This window comes from Oncorhynchus kisutch, unplaced genomic scaffold, assembly GCF_002021735.2.
Source record: "Oncorhynchus kisutch isolate 150728-3 unplaced genomic scaffold, Okis_V2 scaffold2113, whole genome shotgun sequence".
In the NCBI taxonomy this organism is placed as follows: Eukaryota; Metazoa; Chordata; class Actinopteri; order Salmoniformes; family Salmonidae; genus Oncorhynchus; species Oncorhynchus kisutch.
The window spans coordinates 9,228-29,645 of NW_022264058.1; the positions used below are offsets into that span (position 1 = coordinate 9,228).

General features: G+C 45.2%; 1 protein-coding gene across 1 annotated transcript; it reads right to left on the reverse strand.

Moving 5' to 3' along the window:
- Positions 1-799: 799 nt before the first annotated feature.
- Positions 800-19,551, reverse strand: LOC116369272 (A disintegrin and metalloproteinase with thrombospondin motifs 17-like). Its single transcript, XM_031819393.1, has 5 exons — positions 19,420-19,551; positions 15,058-15,262; positions 13,779-13,931; positions 2,732-2,909; positions 800-2,395 (listed from the first exon to the last, which is right to left on the reverse strand). Exons 1-5 carry the CDS (start codon positions 19,527-19,529, stop codon positions 2,244-2,246), a joined length of 798 nt encoding a protein of 265 aa, XP_031675253.1. The 5' UTR covers positions 19,530-19,551; the 3' UTR covers positions 800-2,243.
- Positions 19,552-20,418: the final 867 nt, after the last annotated feature.

Here is a 20,418-nt window from a genome sequence, read left to right on the forward strand (position 1 = left end):
AAACCAATTTCAAGTTTGATGATGTATGGAAATGTTAACAAACACCAGGTTTGGAGTAAGTGTGAAGATTGAAACCAGAGACTAGTTTACGTCACGTTTGGTACATCGTCATGACGATGCACACCTCAAGCACCAAGGGAGGACAACAGATACACACATGATACAGGGATTTGTGTTTTACAATGAACCTAACAATATAGCTGAACCTGCTTCACCCAGATTGCTCAGTTGGTTCATGGAGCGTAGTTGGAGCAAGGTGTTAACGATACTGGGTTGTGGATTCCACTCACATATACAGTACTTAACTTAAGATACATCTAATCTTCTCTTAAATTACACCCCCACCACTGCACTGTCTCCAACATTGGATCCTCAGGAGAGAGACGGATGCTACATGGGCTGTCCAAGGCCTTCAGGTGAGCCTAGGGAATAGTGAACTAGGCCTCTCCTATCGTTAGCTTCATCATTTCAATGTAGAACTGCAGTACCTTATAACGGCTCCTGGCTAGTTTTAAATAACAACAACCGCCAAAAAACAACAATGACATCAACAAAAAACAACAACAACATGTAAGTACATATAATCTATCGTGGAACTAAGGGACAAATCCTAACTTGAGATTCAAATGTGTAACCAAGACTTGCGAAATTCACGTTATCTCAAGACATCAAGTTACGGTTTGTCCCTAAGAGAAGAAACCAGGGTCATGTTCATCAAAACACACAATGGGAAACGTTTTCAAATGTTGCAGCGGAAAAAAGACAATGAGCGTTTCTTATTGAACAAGTTCAAGTAGTCCCTACCTGTTTCAGTCCATCTGGTGCCTAATGAACACGAGCCAGGTCTCTTGGCCCAGTCTAGTGAGTGGCCAGCCAGTGGCTTGGTGAATACAGGGCCAGCTGAACTAAACACAAGAGAATATACAGGCCCACTTTATCTGGATAGTCCCCTACAGATCTACATGCTACGTACCAACTACCATTTAGATGTATTACATGTCAACTGCACCTCTGTTAACATGCAATAACAAAGCCCTTGCACGTCTTTTAATGTACGTGTGTGTAAGTAATGTATGTATGTCACAGGCGGCTGGTGGCACCTTAATTGGGAAGGATGGGCTCATACTAACGGATGGAACGGAATAAATGGAATGGTTTCAAACACAAACATTTGATACCATTCCATTCACTCCATTCCAGACATTATTATGAGGAGTCCTCCCCTCACCAGCCTCCTGTGATGTACATACATTCTATCTATGTAAGTAAGGGAAAGGGGGAAACCTAGTCAGTTGTTCAACTGAATGTATTCAACTGAAATGTGTCTTCCGCATTTAACCCAACCCCTCTGAATCAGAGAGGTGAGGGTGCTGCCTTAATCCACATCCACTTCGTCAGGGCCCGGGGAACAGTGCCTTGCTCAGGGGCAGAACAACTGATTTTTACCTTGTCAGCTCAGGGATTTGATCCAGCAACCTTTCAGTTACTGGCCCAAAGCTCTAACCACTAGGCTACCTGCCGCTCCAAGTAACATAGATTTACTCATATTCAGCCTCCCTAGCTGTATTAGATTCAGCGTGTGCATTTGAAAATCAGACATGTTCTGATAGTTCACTGAGCATCTATAGACAATCTGACAACAATGACCTTTCCACATAAAGAGTTATCACATTTGTTAACGCCAATGTTAAATCACACTGTACAACAAACGTTGACGCGACAGGCTACCCACCGAGAGACTCCCCAGACTGTGAAGTCACTCGCTTTGGTTTATAGCAATAAAACAAGTTAAAGAAGGTTTTCAAGTCTTCATGACAACAAGCTTATGATCCCACTTGAAATGGTCTCTGCACTGATTTCCACTTTTTCTCCAAAATGTAATGTCCTATAATTAATAAGAAGAATATGAATAATTCAGAAAAACCATCCGTAACTCTTTACTTAAAGCCTGCCGGCATAAAGACATGCCACGAGACCCTTACAATATATTAGTATCATCTCCTGAAGCAGGTTAAATAACAGACATTTTGAGTCAGTTAACATGCTGATACATAGAGAGACATATCATATCATAAGCCTTATTTTAACACATTATAAAGGCTCATTCATGCTTATAACGACTTACAAAGCATTATACCCGCAAGCTTTAAGTCAAGTGTTACAGAAGCATCTAAAGTCGTAGCCCTAGGTGAAGTGTGTGTGTGTCTGTCTGTGTACAGTTATGTGTGTGAGTGCTTTCATCATTAACTCTTGCGGGGTGTTTTGTTGGCGTAGAAGTCTCTGCAGGTGTCGCAGCAGCGCTGGTACCATCTCATGTCCTGGCACAGGTTCTTCTCCCGGATCACACGGCAGTACACAGTCCACTGGTCTCCTGTGCACTTGTAGGTCAGAGCAGCTGGAGAGGAACAGGGGCACAGGGGCCACGTCAACAGACAGAGAAACACAGTACACACATGTGCACCCACTTATGCACACACACACACACACACACACACACACACACACACACACACACACACACACACACACACACACACACACACACACACACACACACACACACACACACACACACACACACACACACACACACACACACACACACACACACACTCTCTCTCTCTCTCTCTTTCTCTGTCTGTTTCTGTCTCTCTCTCTCTTTCTGTTGCTCTCTTGCTCTCTCTCTCAAAAACACACACACATACAAGCACACACACACAAACTATGTTACCTAATCTGGGGGAGGTGATGGTGTTGACGTTGACTTTGTCATTGCAGGCCTCCTGGTGACAGGGCCGGTAGGTGGGTGGTCTGAACACCACGGGGCAGTCATTACCGTGGCGACCTGTCACTCTGTGCATACATTGGACCACTCTGGACTGCAGGCCCTTCCCACAGGATGACGAGCACTGGAAAGATCCAATCACTTGAGTTACTTTCTCTTCCAAACTCGAGAGGAAGTATTTTGACATTGAGAGCCATTTGTAACAGACTTCCATGTCGATGTCCTAGACTTTTTAGGACATAATCACTTCCTAATATGTTTACCCCTCACATTTTAGGTAATTGTAATCTTCCATAGACCTAGTGTGCATCCCAAATGGCACCCTACTCCCTATATAGTGTACTACTTGTGACCGGAGCCCTATGTACCCTGGTCAGAAGAAGTGCTTAATTAATATAGGGAATATGGTGCTATTGGAAACACATCCCTACTGTTTATAGGGGGCCAAATCACTTCATGACTGAATGTGAGAAGAGACTAGACCTGAATAACAGATAAAGGTGTAGTGTGGTATTTACTAGCGGTAAAATAATCCCAAACAGGCCTAATTACAGATGGAGGCTGTGTTCTATGTTTGAATAGACTGATTTACGAGTCCTAAATACCCTGTCAGAGTGCTTCGTCTCAATAGTAATACATGCTCTGAGGCTAAGATCCATCTCTGTCCTCAGGCTCTTCCCCTAGCTCCTATCTCTTCAGTGATCACAGATCTGAAAGGACTAGATAGGTCTAAGTAACAGTATAGGTGTGACCACCACTTTGACTTTTTAGGGGATGGAGCCATCACCATATAGCTTAGACCTACCCAAACCAATCAGATCTGTGAAGAACGAAGAGTTATGGGGCTTGGAGAAAGGACTGGAGGTAAGAGGCTTGGAAAAGGGTCTGGAGGTAAAGGGCTTGGAGAGGGGGGTGGAGGTAAGGGGCTTGGAGAAGGGGCTGGAGGTAAAGGGCTTGGAGAGGGGGGTGGAGGTAAAGGGCTTGGAGAAGGGGCTGGAGGTAAAGGGCTTGGAGAGGGGGGTGGAGGTAAAGGGCTTGGAGAGGGGGCTGGATTTAAGGGGCTTGGAGAGGGGGCTGGAGGTAAAGGGCTTGGAGAAGGGGCTGGAGGTAAAGGGCTTGGAGAGGGGGGTGGAGGTAAGGGGCTTGGAGAAGGGGCTGGAGGTAAAGGGCTTGGAGAAGGGGCTGGAGGTAAAGGGCTTGGAGAGGGGGGTGGAGGTAAAGGGCTTGGAGAAGGGGCTGGAGGTAAAGGGCTTGGAGAGGGGGGTGGAGGTAAAGGGCTTGGAGAGGGGGCTGGATTTAAGGGGCTTGGAGAGGGGGCTGGAGGTAAAGGGCTTGGAGAAGGGGCTGGAGGTATGGGGCTTGGAGAAAGGACTGGAGGTAAGAGGCCTGGAAAAGGGGCTGGAGGTAAAGGGCTTGGAGAGGGGGGTGGAGGTAAAGGGCTTGGAGAGGGGGCTGGAAGTAAGGGGCTTGGAGAGGGGGCTGGAGGTAAAGGGCTTGGAGAAGGGGCTGGAGGTAAAGGGCTTGGAGAGGGGAGTGGAGGTAAAGTGCTTGGAGAAGGGGCTGGAGGTATGGGGCTTGGAGAAAGGACTGGAGGTAAGAGGCTTGGAAAAGGGGCTGGATGTAAGGGGCTTGGAGAAGGGGCTGGAGAAGGAGCTGGAGGTAGGGGCTGGAGGTAGGAGCTGGAGGTAGGGGCTGGAGGTAGGAGCTGGCGGTAGGGGCTGGAGGTAGGAGCTGGAGGTAGGGGCTGGAGGTAAGGGCTGGAGGTAAGGGGCTGGAGGTAGGAGCTGGAGGTAGGGGCTGGACGTAGGAGCTGGAGGTAGGAGCTGGAGGTAGGAGCTGGAGGTAGGAGCTGGAGGTAGGAGCTAGAGGTAAGGTGCTGGAGGTAGGGGCTGGAGGTAGGAGCTGGAGGTAAGGGGCTGGAGGTAGGAGCTGGAGGTAGGGGCTGGAGGTAGGAGATGGAGGTAAGGGTCTAGGAGAAACCAACATGGAATGGGGCCAAAGAAAGAGGACTTTGATATTCTAAGCTTGGAAACATCAGAGGCGACAGACAACGGATTCCCATTGTACACAGGCCTGTGCCTTGGCAGCCAACAGCTATAGCCTCGTCCAATAATTAACTCTGAACAACAGTCGTTCCCAGGCCCTCGATTCAAGCAGGTGGATTTACTATTCACTTCACAGAGAGGCAATTAGTGGAAGCCATTTCAATAGCTATTGTAAACGGCCCGGTGTTCTACCAAAGGACTTGTTGACTTGACACTGCTCAAAAACAATCCGATTATCATGATCCCACATCTCTATAGGTACTTAGAATGATTCTCAGAAGGTTTTTTCACCAAGCTTTCATTATCACTGATGAACATGATCACAATGAGATAAGTCTATGAGATAAGGCCCTGGAGAGACACACACACACACACACAGAGGAAAGCACACACACACAGACACAGACACAGACATACACACACACACACACTACTGCTGAAGCACAAACAAACAAATGAAAACACAAACTAAGAGACAGAGAGAACATTATCTGAAACATCATTAGGAGACAAGCTGATGGGGACACGATCATAGCAACACTCCCATAAGACTTTATCTGTATCCCAAATGAAACCCTATCCCCTATAGAGCCAATAAGGCTTTGGTCAAAAGTAGTTCACTATAAAGGGAACAGGGTGGCGTTTGGGATGCATCCTAGCTCTAATATCATAGCCACATCCCTAGAGGCATGACCTCCTCATAACTCACAACAACAATTGAATCAGCAGCTTATCTGAATGATATTCTAAGACATGCTAATAGACTCATGGTCTGATAGTGGTGGGAAGAAAGGAGAGCCGGTCAGTTTATTGTCCAGCGTTGGGGGAGTGGGACAGAGGAGTCATTTGAGGACTTTAAAGGGGCAATCGGGGATTCAAAGAACAACAACAATGGACACCCCACCACTTACCTGAGTCATTAGTTTTAAATTCCAGAATTCCCCTTTAACATCATTAGGAGAGAAAATGAGGTAATACATTCAGGACGGTTAGAGGGTGGGGGGGTAGTAACACAATTAGCACAGGATCAGAACAACACACCAGATATAAGCCCGGCACTAAATAGCAGCCAACAGTTATTTCCTGTTATTAGATTTCCTGAATGAGAAACTGACCAAGACGCTGGCACCTGAACGTCCTTTCATCAGGTACGTGACATAGAACTTTTCAGACAGAAAATGGGTGGAATGGTGGAAAGTGAAACCCATCCCCATCTCCCCCAGCCCCATCCCCATCTCTCTCCCAGCCCCATCCCCAGCCCCATCGCCAGCTCTCTCCACCATTCCCAGCTCTCTCCCAGCCCCATCTTCCCCAGCTCCATCCCAAGCTCTCTCCACCATTCCCAGCTCTCTCCCAGCCCCATCTTCCCCAGCTCTCTCCCAGCTCCATCCCCAACTCTCTCTCAGCTCTCTCCCATCTCCATCCTCACCTCTCTCCCATCTCCATCCCCAGCTCTCTCCCATCTCCATCCCCAGCTCTCTCCCATCTCCATCCCCAGCTCTCTCCCATCTCCATCCCCAGCTCTCTCCCATCTCCATCCCCAGCTCTCTCCCATCTCCATCCCCAGCTCTCTCCCAGCTCCATCCCTAGCTCTCTCCCAGCTCCATCCCCAGCTCTCTCCCATCTCCATCCCCAGCTCTCTCCCATCTCCATCCCCAGCTCTCTCCCAGCTCCATCCCCAGCTCTCTCCCAGCTCCATTACAGAACACCTGACAGTCCGATCAGAGGCTCCTCTACTAGGTGTGTTAACAGGGAAAGGTCAGTGTCAGGTGGCTTTCATTTAAAAGCCCTTTTAAAAAGTCTGTTAGAATATGTGGAGGTAGAGGAACAGTAGTCTATGTCTGCATCCCAAATAGCACTCTGTTACTTACAGTAGTGCACTACTTTTGAACAGAGCCCTATGAGGCCCCGAATAAAAGTAGTGCACTATATAGGGAATAGGGTGCCATTTGGAACACACAGGTGTTGTGTACCTGGAAAAGACACCTTGGGAAGATGAAAGGAATTCCGGCAGCAGCTCTGTCAGATTGTCTAAATGCCGGACTGAAGTCCCTTCTCAGTGGGAATGGTGAGGTAAGGTGCATCTCAAATGGCACCCTATTCTCTTTATACTGTTAGTAGTAAGTATCACTTCATTCAGGAGCACTACAGCAAGGCAGTTAACCCCCAACAACTGCTCCCTGGGCTCCGATGACGTGGGAAACACTGCCATATACAGTGCACTACTTTTGACCAGGGCCCATGCAGCTCTGTTCAAAAGTAGTGCACTGTATATGGCAGTGTTTCCCACGTCATCGGAGCCCAGGGAGCAGTTGTTGGGGGTTAACTGCCTTGCTGTAGTGCTCCTGAATGAAGTGATACTTACTACTAACAGTGTGTGTGTGTGTGTGTGTGTGTGTGTGTGTGTGTGTGTGTGTGTGTGTGTGTGTGTGTGTGTGTGTGTGTGTGTGTGTGTGTGTGTGTGTGTGTGTGTGTGTGTGTGTGTAAACAAGGGAAGAAAATAAAATGCAGCTCTGTAATTGCCCGTTTGGATTAACAAACCCCCTCTAGAATGTTCTGATGAAGGATTAGTCGAGATTACTGTTAATGAGAACTGGGCTATGGCGTCTACACTGACAGACAGCACACACACAAACACACACAAAACCTTCAGATGTTCTCCAGCTTGTCTGATGATGACTGAACCAGATGTGCTCACGCAGCCCCCTCACAGAGCTCTAGGTAGACATTACAGATCTAGGATAAGCTTACCCTGTAAGTCCTTACTTTAAGCATCAGGGACAGAATCACAAAACAGATCTTAGATCAGTTTCAGGGAGAAACTTAAATATATTCCCTCATGTGGAATCATAGGTAGAAGTTGTCTCTAGCCACTGATACATTCTAACAGTTATGGATAGGATTGGAAATAAAGCAATCTGATCCTAGATCTGTAGTTAAATAAGGGCAGAGGAGAGGGGTGGACGCACCTTCCTCAGCATCCTGGGGGGAAACATACACTCACTGTCTCCAGTTCCACACAGGGAGAGAAATGTAATGGTCCTCCCCCTGACCTGCTGTAGTGACCCCGAGACTGGCAAATTGCAGATCTAGAGCATTGCAGATCTAGGATTAGATTGCATTCTCCCCGATCCCAACCTTAACCGTTAGAATGGGGAAATAAGATCTGACCCTGTATCAGGCAGCTGAACATGACACTCCATATGATAAATTACATGCATGTCAAAAACAGACTGACTCAGTTTTTACGATTGGGAAATGGAGATGCACTGTAGATTTTCAGTTCGGTAAACCTGTTTCCAAGACCGTTCCTTGAGTACAACCCAGCCTTTTCACTTATTTGATTTTACCAGCAAACTAACACACTAGATTTGACTGGGCAACTAATCATCAGGCCCTTGATTAGTTGAATCAGCCAATGCTGGAATCAATGGAATAGGTGGAACTGGGGTTCATCAAGGAGAGATTTGGCAAAGACTGTCAGATAACACTAGTGTAACTAAGGTGGAACTGGGGTTCATCGAGGAGAGATTAGACAAAGACTGTCAGATAACACTAGTGTAACTAAGGTGGAACTGGGGTTCATCGAGGAGAGATTAGACAAAGACTGTCAGATAACACTAGTGTAACTAAGGTGGAACTGGGGTTCATCGAGGAGAGATTTGACAAAGACTGTCAGATAACACTAGTGTAACTAAGGTGGAACTGGGGTTCATTGAGGAGAGATTTGACAAAGACTGTCAGATAACACTAGTGTAACTAAGGTGGAACTGGGGTTCATCGAGGAGAGATTTGACAAAGACTGTCAGATAACACTAGTGTAACTAAGGTGGAACTGGGGTTCATCAAGGAGAGATTTGGCAAAGACTGTCAGATAACACTAGTGTAACTAAGGTGGAACTGGGGTTCATCAAGGAGAGATTTGACAAAGACTGTCAGATAACACTAGTGGAACTAGTGGATCTGGGGTTCATCAAGGAGAGATTTGGCAAAGACTGTCAGATAACATTAGTGTAACTAGTGGAACTGGGGTTCATCAAGGAGAGATTTGACAAAGACTGTCAGATAACACTAGTGTAACTAGTGGAACTGGGGTTCATCGAGGAGAGATTTGACAAAGACTGTCAGATAACACTAGTGTAACTAAGGTGGAACTGGGGTTCATCGAGGAGAGATTAGACAAAGACTGTCAGATAACACTAGTGTAACTAAGGTGGAACTGGGGTTCATCGAGGAGAGATTTGACAAAGACTGTCAGATAACACTAGTGTAACTAAGGTGGAACTGGGGTTCATTGAGGAGAGATTTGACAAAGACTGTCAGATAACACTAGTGTAACTAAGGTGGAACTGGGGTTCATCGAGGAGAGATTTGACAAAGACTGTCAGATAACACTAGTGTAACTAAGGTGGAACTGGGGTTCATCAAGGAGAGAATTGGCAAAGACTGTCAGATAACACTAGTGTAACTAAGGTGGAACTGGGGTTCATCAAGGAGAGATTTGACAAAGACTGTCAGATAACACTAGTGGAACTAGTGGATCTGGGGTTCATCAAGGAGAGATTTGACAAAGACTGTCAGATAACACTAGTGTAACTAGTGGAACTGGGGTTCATCGAGGAGAGATTTGACAAAGACTGTCAGATAACACTAGTGTAACTAAGGTGGAACTGGGGTTCATCGAGGAGAGATTAGACAAAGACTGTCAGATAACACTAGTGTAACTAAGGTGGAACTGGGGTTCATCGAGGAGAGATTTGACAAAGACTGTCAGATAACACTAGTGTAACTAAGGTGGAACTGGGGTTCATTGAGGAGAGATTTGACAAAGACTGTCAGATAACACTAGTGTAACTAAGGTGGAACTGGGGTTCATCGAGGAGAGATTTGACAAAGACTGTCAGATAACACTAGTGTAACTAAGGTGGAACTGGGGTTCATCAAGGAGAGAATTGGCAAAGACTGTCAGATAACACTAGTGTAACTAAGGTGGAACTGGGGTTCATCAAGGAGAGATTTGACAAAGACTGTCAGATAACACTAGTGGAACTAGTGGATCTGGGGTTCATCAAGGAGAGATTTGGCAAAGACTGTCAGATAACATTAGTGTAACTAGTGGAACTGGGGTTCATCAAGGAGAGATTTGACAAAGACTGTCAGATAACATTAGTGTAACTAGTGGAACTGGGGTTCATCGAGGAGAGATTTGACAAAGACTGTCAGATAACATTAGTGTAACTAGTGGAACCGGCAGGTTACCTCCATACAATGCAAATCACTTCCATGTGCTTTGAGGTGAAGTAGTCTTTATTATAATGAACTGGCTGAATACAGTGCTTTAACAACGGTGTGATAATGACGTACCCTAACCATTAAGACATTTTTGACATACAACTAGCCAGTACTGTCACCATCCCTAAAATCACTATGCTGATTGGCTGACAGAGGTGGTATATCAGACAGTATACCACGAGTATGACAAAACACTTATTTTTACTGCTCTAGTTATGTTGGTAACCAGTTTATAATAGCAATAAGGCATTTCGGGGTTTGTGATATATGGCCAATATACCATGGATAAGGGCTGAATCCAGGCACTCCATGTTGCGTCATGCGTAAGAACAGCCCTTAGCCGTGGTATATTGGCCATAAACCACACCCCCTCGGGCCTTATTGCTTAATTAAAGACTGTGTGGTACCCTCTATCTGAAATATTCCAGTCAAGGAAAGAGTAACATACCTTGGGATTACCATATCTAAGAATCAATAGGAAAGATGCTCATTAAACTTAAATCCCATTATTGAACAAAACAAAAAGAGGTTGAACCAATTGTTGCAGAAGGATTCCTCCTTGAAAGGTTGAGTACTGCTTTCCAAAGCTAAGGGCACCTCCAGACTTTCTTACGAAGCTCAGTCCCTACATCTTGACAACACAATAGGTAAAGCTGTTGACCAGATGTTTTTCAACTTCATCTGGAAAAATGATACACATTATATTAGGAAATCTGTCATTATGGACGCATATGAATGTGGTGCTAGATTAAAAAAAATATATACTTCTTAAAGAATCCAACTTCAATTTGGAATTTCATCCCTCATTATATCCTCTCCTGATTTGCTGGCTTCAATTACATTTTGCTTTGTAACTATAACATTAATACGATTTAAAATGATCTTCTTTCATAGACACATGAGCCTTGGTGTGGTATTAAAATGTAAACATCACTGTCACGCTGGTATGAAGGGTCGGGAGACAGGCGCAGGAATGCGTAATATTTTTTTTTATTAAGCCCAAATCACGGCGTGCCGTATAAAGGCACTGGGACGAAGACCAAACAAAAGAGCGAGGAGTACCTCGAATAAATAACACACGCACACAATGATTAACACACGGGATGAGACCCGTAATCATCTGCGCAATCCACAATGGCACGAAAGCCAAAACACACAGCGCAGGTACTCACACATACCAACGGACATAGTAACAATAATCCACAAGACAATGGTGAACCAAGTGCACACTTATACAAGTACTAATCACTGGGAACAGGGGCCAGGTGTGCGTAATGACAATCATTTCCCCCCCCTCATAGGTATTGCATTTGGAACAATAAGAATATTTTGTCTAGAAACAAGTCTTTGTTTTTAGGTTGATAATCATATCCTCCTGGTGAGTCACTTTTTTAATGCAGAAGGGATGTTACTCAGTTCTGCAGATTTTTTGGGGATCTCTTTACATATCCCTGTTACACCTAAAGAGTTTGCATAGTCTTTGATGCTATTCCATCTGGAACTGTAATGCTGTTTAGAGGTGTAACCAGACCTCACCTCACCTTCTTTATTGATTTGATTTGATTTGAGATATCCTCTCTTCGTCCAGTTGACTCTCCGGTAGGAAAACTGTGTTTCTCCTTGCTCCCTCAGAACAATACCTGCTTTATTTCAAAGGATATGTTATATATATTCCTTACTTCTAACTTACTGGAATACATTTATTAATAATATCTGCTGGAAAAACGTTTGGTTATTACCACACAAATAGCTGCTTATCTGCTTGTTAACAAGTTCTTTCAGAATGATCCATAAGTATTACCTGTGAATCCTTACCTGAAGAAAAAAGACATGAACATTAACTGTACTCTTTGTGATGAGCATCCAGAAACTGTTTGGCATTTATTTTGGCATTGTCTACATGAAAGAGATATTTGTAGATTTATAATTGCCAATATTCTTGATGACTTTTGTTTATTATGGGAGAATGTACTGCTCGGTTTCCTTAACTATAACAAGGATAAATAAATCAATTGTACATCTTAAATCTGTTATACCACATATCCCAGAGGTGCTTTATTGCTATTATAAACTGGTTAGCAACATATTTAGAGCAGTAAAAATACATGTTTTGTCATACCCGTGGTGTATGGTCTGATATACCATGGCTGTCAGCCAATCAGCCTTCAGGGCTCAAACCACCCAGTTTATAATCTGTAATATGTTGGAACACATATAGCATATATGTTGTCCCTGTTTGTTCGTATACTTCCTGTATAACGCTGTCTCCCATTAGTATTCTACTGTGTTGCTCCTGTCTCTATTTGACTAGTAAAGCGTTATAGCATGTTATTCTGTGTGGACTTATTGGAACCGCCCATATAGTAGCTTTTTAGTTCCCCTTTGGGGAGGATATCTGGACAATTTGTACATTTATTAACTAAGATATGGGTGTTTTAATTCTTGGCAGTACATTACAGAACAGAGCAGCTGAATGAGTTAGTTGAGGTTACAATCACACAGGATATGTCCCAAATGTCATCCTTTTCCCTCTATAGTGCACAACTTATGATCAGGGCCCATAGGACTGTAGTCAAAAGTAGTGCACTATATAGAGAATAGGGTGCCATTTGGGACTCATCCGTGAGAGGAAACACTTTGCATTACTCAGAGCTTTCATTCATCCTGAACTCTCAGTTTTGAAATGATCTCTAAAGAGACAAGCAAACAAACAGAATGATTAGTGAACATGTTTTGTAAATGGAGGGTTTTTGCCCACTGCAGAGCCCAGCAGACGAGTGTATAGTTCAGCTCGGAGGATGAATCCCAAATGGCAAATGTCAAAAGGAGTGCCATTTAGGAGGCAGATCCAGAGTAGCCGACTGGCGCCTACTGTAGTTCAAAGTGTTAATAAGGAGGTTTGCTTGTATGTACCATCCCGGTCTGAGGACTTTACTGTGTGTGTGTGTTCCTTCATGTGTCTGTGTGTAGTACGAGTACAGCAATAAAGGTTGACACCTGTCCCCTCACAGCCAGCCACAGCAGACAAGGTCAATTACATTTCAGGAATTAAACTACACTCCCCATGTTCATTCTCACCCACAATAATTGAAATGGACTTGAGCCTGTTGCTATTGCCCTGCCCTAGTTAGACAGATGGGAAGAGAGACTGGTGGCTGGAAAGGTGTGAGGGCCAAGGTGCCTTAATTCATTCCTCCAGTAGAGAGAGAGAGAGAGAGAGAGAGAGTGTGTGTGTGTGTGTGTGTGTGTGTGTGTGTGTGTGTGTGTGTGTGTGTGTGTGTGTGTGTGTGTGTGTGTGTGTGTGTGTGTGTGTGTGTGTGTGTGTGTGTGTGTGTGTGTGTGTGTGCGTGCCTGTCTGCCTGCCTGCCTGCCTGCCTGCGTGCGTGCACTATAAAGGGAATAGTTTGCCATTGAGAATGCAGTCAGACAGTGATGCAGGTGCAGTCAGGCTATCTGTCAAGATGCCCACATAAGGACTGGCACAGCGTTGGCACCATGTTGGCATCACCTACACCGCTGTGTCACAGGGAGGGATTAATCAATTGGAAGGGGGCATCCGGGGTTAGAGTCCCCTCCACATGGGAGATCTCTGTAAATAGATATTTGATTAAAAAGAGAGTGTGTGTGTGTCATTTATGTGTGTGTATGGCCCATACCTTGGACCAGTCCCCAGTCTTCCACTCGTAACATTTGGAGTGGTCCTCACAGAGCTCCTGGTCAGCAGGCTGAGAGAGGGGGTCACAGTTCCCCTGGGGGTTGGTGCACCTCACTGTCCTCCGACGGACCCCACTGCCACAGTCTGAAGAACACTGGGGAGAGGAGGGAGGGAGAAGGGAGAGGGAGACCAGGGGAGGGAGGGTGGGAGAAGGGAGAGGGAGACCAGGGGAGGGAGGGAGGGGAGAAAAGGTGAGGAGAGAGGGAGGGAGATGGAGACAAGGGGAGGGAGGGAGGGAGATGGAGACCAGGGGAGGGAGGGAGGGAGATGGAGACCAGGGGAGGGAGGGAGGGAGATGGAGACCAGGGGAGGGAGGGAGGGAGATGGAGACCAGGGGAGGGAGGGAGGGAAGAAGAGAGTGGAGGGAGGGAAGAAAAGGTGAGGAGAGGGAGGGAGATGGAGACGAGGGAGAGAGGGAGGGAGAAGGGAGAGGGAGACCAGGGGAGGGAGGGAGGGAGGGAGGGAGAGAGGGAGAGAGGGAGATGGAGACGAGGGAGAGAGGGAGGGAGGGTGAGGAAGAAGGGAGATGGAGACGAGGGAGAGAGGGTGGGAGGGAGAGGAAGAAGGGAGATGGAGATGAGGGAAAGGGAGAGAGGGAAACATTGGAGTTGAGGGAGAGGGACAAAGGGAAGGGACATATAAAGGAGAGAAAAGGGAACATGAAAGAGGGAGGAAGAGGTGGAAAATAATTACAGTAGAGAGGGAAGAGAGGGGATGGAAAAGGATAAGAAAAAGAGTGAGAGGAGGAGTGTGAGGTGGAGGAGGAGAGGGAGAGGAAGAGGGGGAGGGAGGTTAGAGTGATGTCAGGAAAAAGAGAGGGAGGAAAATGAGTGAAAAGAAATATGAGGATAGAGAGAGTGTGTGAGAGGGAGCGAGAGAGAGGGCAGAGTGTTACTCATTATAGAAGCCTCCTGTGGTGGTTCATTAGCTCCCCTCTCCAACCCACTCTACCTCCTCTTCAGTGGAGCGAGGGAAGAGAGAGAGGGGGGGGGATGGGGTGACAGATGTCTATATTATGCAGTACTACTGCAGCGCTGCTCGTACATGATTCTGCATCAAACTTTGAGGAAAGTAAGTGGTTTACTATTTCTCTCTCTGTGTCTCACTCACACGGGAACTCGCATAAACACGTGGACACACACAGATGTGCGGAAACACTCAAACACGCATCCACGAATAGTCGCATAGACAAGCACACATCCCCCCCCACCACAACAGACCTTGGACCACTCAGAGGCCTCCCAGGCAGTGAGGCAGTGGCGTCCCTCGCAGCCCTGCAGGGCGGGGGGTTTGCCCCCCTGGCAGTACAAGTCCCGTGTGTGGATAAGGGATCCGTTCTGCAGCTGGTACACACAGCCCACCTCACGCAGCTGGAGACCCTTCCCACACGTCACCGAGCACTGGCCCCACTCCCCTGTCACCCACCTGGAGAGAGAGATAGATGTGGAGAGGGGGAGAGGAGAGAGAGAGGGAGGGGGAGAAAGACAAAGAGGGAGAGAGAGGGAAAGTAAGAGAGAGAGAGATGATTTGCATTTGTATTTATTAAGGATCCCCATTAGTTCCTGCCAAGGCAGCAGCTACTCTTCCTGGGGTTTATTATGGATCCCCATTAGTACTTGCCAAGACAGCAGCTACTCTTCCTGGGGTTTATTATGGATCCCCATTAGTACTTGCAAGGCAGCAGCTACTCTTCCTGGGGTTTATCATGGATCCCCATTAGTACTTGCCAAGGCACCAGCTACTCTTCCTGGGGTTTATCATGGATCCCCATTAGTACTTGCCAAGGCAGCAGCTACTCTTCCTGGGGTTTATTATGGATCCCCTTTAGTACTTGCCAAGGCAGCAGCTACTCTTCCTGGGGTTTATTATGGATCCCCTTTAGTACTTGCCAAGGCACCAGCTACTCTTCCTGGGGTTTATTATGGATCCCCATTAGTACTTGCCAAGGCACCAGCTACTCTTCCTGGGGTTTATTATGGATCCCCATTAGTACTTGCCAAGGCACCAGCTACTCTTCCTGGAGTTTATTATGGATCCCAGAAGATAGCCTTATTTGGTAAAAAGTCCATATTATTGCAAGAACAGCTGTAATAAGCAAAGCGAAATGACAAAGAAACCACTACTAAAGGACACCAATAAGAAGAAGAGACTTGCTTGGGCCAAGAAACACGAGCAATGGACAATAGACTGGTGAAAATCTGTCCCTTGGTCTGGAGTCCAAATTTGAGATTGTTGGTTCCAAACGCTGTGTCTTTGTGAGACGCGGTGAGGGTGAACGGATGATCTCTGCATGTGTATTTCCCACCGTAAAGCATGGAGGAGGAGGTGTTATGGTGTGGGGTGCTTTGCTGGTGACACTGTCTGTGATTTATTTAGAATTCAAGGCACACGTCACCAGCATGGCTACCACAGTATTCCGCAGCGATACACCATCCCATATGTGTGGGCTTAGTGGGATTATCATTTGTTTTTCAACAGGACAATGATCCAACACACCTCCAGGTTGTGTAAGGGCTATTTTACCAAGGAGGAGAGTGATGGAGTGCTCCATCAGATGACGTGGCCTCCACAATCCCTCTACCTCAACCAAATTGAGATGGTTTGGGATAATTCGGACCGCAGAGTGAAGGAAAAGCAGCCAACAAGTGCTCAGCATATGTGGGAACTCCTTCAAGACAGTTGTAAAAGCATTCCAGGTGAAGTGGGTTGAGAGAATGCCAAGAGTGTGCAAAGTTGTCATCAAAGCAAAGGCTACTTGAAATATATTTGAATTTGTTTAACACTTTTTTGGTTACTACATGATTCCATATGTGTTATTTAATAGTTTTGATGTCTTCACTATTATTATACAATGTAGAAAACAGTAAAAAATAAAGAAACCCTTGAATGAGTAGGTGTTCTAAAACTTTTGACCGGCAGTGTATCTACAATACAAAATCTGTGTGTGTTATCATGTGTGTGTTATCATGTGTATGTTTTTAATATGTTTCTAAATATTTGCTTTGGTAATGTGATAACCCATTCCATGCCATTAAAGTATTTTCTGATTAAATTGATTAGAGTAAAATTATCAACAGGTTAATGTTGGCAGATATGTAGAAATGAAAGTGTAGAAATAAGCACCATCTCTTTTAATCAATCAGTAAACATTTAATGGCCCAGTGCAGCAATTTAATGGCCCAGTGCAAAATTTTACCCCCTTTTCTCCCCAATTTCATGGTATCCAGTTGTTATCTTGTCTCATCGCTCAACTCCCGTACACCAGGCAGTAAATTAGTTAATAAGAAGAAAAAGAGTTCCAAACCTCTCTTCCGATAACAGCTAGTTCTCAGTTTCCCACTCAGTCCTACAGTCCTACAAAATTCTTGCTTGAGTAATTGCTCTGTGCTAATAAGCCATTTTTACCATTTTAATTGAAAACAATCAGATTAAGGTACTTAATTGTCACCCAAATGATTGATGTTGAGATAAAAACAGCTGCATTGGACCTTTAAGTGTTCTGTGTTAAACAAGAGTGGTTCACTATGCAACACAAAACAAAGACAGAAACGGAGAAATTGAAATACGCTTAAATTCTCATTTAAAACAATAAACAGTACCAACACACTATCCTCCCAGGATTAAAAAGCACCAAGCGTCTTTTGTACGCTACGATGTCGCCAATGAAGTAGTGTTGACTAATCGACTGGGTCGTGATCAGTAGGGCACATCGTAGCAAAACGTTTTCAAACAGAAAAGGAAAAAGAACCTTCCTTATTGGACCAAGTCCAGGTAGTCCCTCCCCAGTTTCAGAGCATCTTCTTCCAATTGGTGCCTGATGAACATTACCCTGTAGATGTGACAGAGTTTGGGGTTTGGGGTTTACAGCACCAGGCCTGGTGAAATTATGTCATAAAGAGTTACAGCCAAGCACCTGGGGCCTCTGGAAAACTGGGCCTCTATTTTCCAGGTGATGTAGTAATAAACTAGATGGAGAGGTCCCAGTCTGTCTATCCATCTGTCTGTCTCTCTGTCTGTCTCTCTGTCTGTCTTTCTGTGTATGTGTGTGAATGCGTGTGTGTTCTGCTTCCATGTCCATGTCTTTTATCCCTCCTCCTCTTCCTTTCTTTACAGCAACGTCCTAATACTGTCCACTTCCATTCAATATTTGTCTGTACCTAACCAGTCCTGCCTATATGGTAGAGATGCAGCTGACTGATCCACTGAATGGATGCAAAGGGGAAAGAGGCTAAGAGACTGCAAAATATATCCACATCAATGAATGTCTTAGAAACATATAACTGGGCTGGGTCCAAATACAGGGAGTCTTTGTCTACGTCCCAAACAGCACCCTACTCCCGATACAGTATAGTGCACTACTTTTGACCGGGCCTGGGTCACATGTAGTACACTATAGGGAATATAGTGGGGCAGGTCCTTTTTCTGTTGCCCAAAAATATATACAATGTCTATGGGGGCTGTCGTATAAAGTCAGCACCCAAAACACTCCAAAATTATTTGAAAGGAATATTTTTCTATTTAAATAAAGTTAAATGAACAGAAATACGGAACCCCGTGCTCAACTTACCAGCTAGAAAATAGAATTCTAGAATCTTTAGAATCTAGACTCTAGAGGCTAAAATCTAGACAGAGTGAAACCACAGTTCAGTGAGTGTAACATAAGGGGATTTGTAGCCTCACTCCTCAGCCTGAAATGTGCCCACTCACATTGACTAATAGCCAGCTTTTTGGTGGCACAACTGACTAAAAACATTTCAGGAGGGCAGTCACATGAATCTGTGAGGCAGAGGTCCCAGTTGCTTGTCTCAGTGTGAGCTGAAGCGGGAGGAAGTGGAATGGCTCTCCTGGGGAACTCCAGTTGTTCCATGTATTTGAACCATTCCTGAGCTAGCACACCTGATTCAACTTGTCAACTACTTATCAAGCCCCATGTTTCGGTGAATCAGGTGAGCTAGTTCAAAGCGACAACAGAATTCTCTACCCTGAAGTTTGAGTGATATACAAGTACATTAGTGGGAGTCAGTGTGAGGCCGGTTCAATAGGCCAGACGGCACTCTGCCTTTTATGTGGATAAGGTAATAAGGCACTTCAAACCACGTACATCTCGCACCCTATTCCCTATATAGTGCACTAATTTGACCAGTGCCCTATAGAAGTAGTGCACTATATAGGGGGTAGGCTGCCATTTGAGATACAGCCCTGTATCTTTGAACAGAGAGATCAGTGGTCTGGTTTAAATGCATCAGCAGTACAGCTCAGAAACATTCCTTGCTGCAAGTTCCTCTAATGTAAAACTCTGCCTGAGTAGGACATGAAACAATCCCACTGTGCACGCTGACAGGCACTCCACTGCACAGTATTCTGGATCCTCCTTCTACAGCCAATTCAACTCAATGGAACTGTTTTTTTATAATCACTCAGAAACAGGATGATGCACTCTTTTCATCATCCTGTTTCTCATTCAACTATTCCTGATACAGTGTGTGTGTGTGTGTGTGTGTGTGTGTGTGTGTGTGTGTGTGTGTGTGTGTGTGTGTGTGTGTGTGTGTGTGTGTGTGTGTGTGTGTGTGTGTGTCTCTCACCTGTACTGGCAGGGGTGTGAGTTGCAGCGTCGTACTTGGGGTAACGGCCTGTTCTCTGGTTTGCAGAGGCTGTCATTCACCAGAGTCATGCTTTTATTGACCAGCCTCATACAGGACACCACTGTCCTCCTCTCACCTGGAAACACACACACACCGTTATTATCTGAGGTATACAAACACAAACAAATTACAGCGAAAGAGAGTGACAAAAAGAGAGAGAGAGAGAGAGAGAGAGAGAGAGAGAGAGAGAGCACAATTAGACCCAACCAAATCATGAGAAAACAAAAAGATAACTACTTAACACATTGGAAAGAATGAACAAAAAACAGAGCAAACTAGAATGCTATTTGGCCCTACACAGAGAGTACACAGCGGCAGAATACCTGACCACTGTGACTGACCCAAAATTAAGGAAAGCCTTGACTATGTACAGACTCAGTGAGCATAGCCTTGCTATTGAGAAAGGCCGCCGTAGGCGGACATGGCTCTCAAGAGAAGACAGGCTATGTGCTCACTGCCCACAAAATGAGGTGGAAACTGAGCTGCACTTCCTAACCTCCTGCCCAATGTATGACCATATTAGAGAGACATATTTCCCTCAGATTACACAGATCCACAAAGAATTCGAAAACAAATCCAATTTTGAAAAACTCCCATATCTACTGGGTGAAATTCCACAGTGTGCCATCCCAGCAGCAAGATTTGTGACCTGTTGCCACGAGAAAAGGGCAACCAGTGAAGAACAAACACCATTGTAAATACAACCCATATTTATGCTTATTTATTTTATCTTGTGTCCTTTAGCCATTTGTACATTGTTAGAACACTGTATATATATATAATATGACATTTGTAATGTCTTTACTGTTATGAAACTTCTGTATGTGTAATGTTTACTGTTAATTTTTGTTGTTTTTCACTTTATATATTCACTTTGTATGTTGTCTACCTCACTTGCTTTGGCAATGTTAACACATGTTTCCCATGCCAATAAAGCCC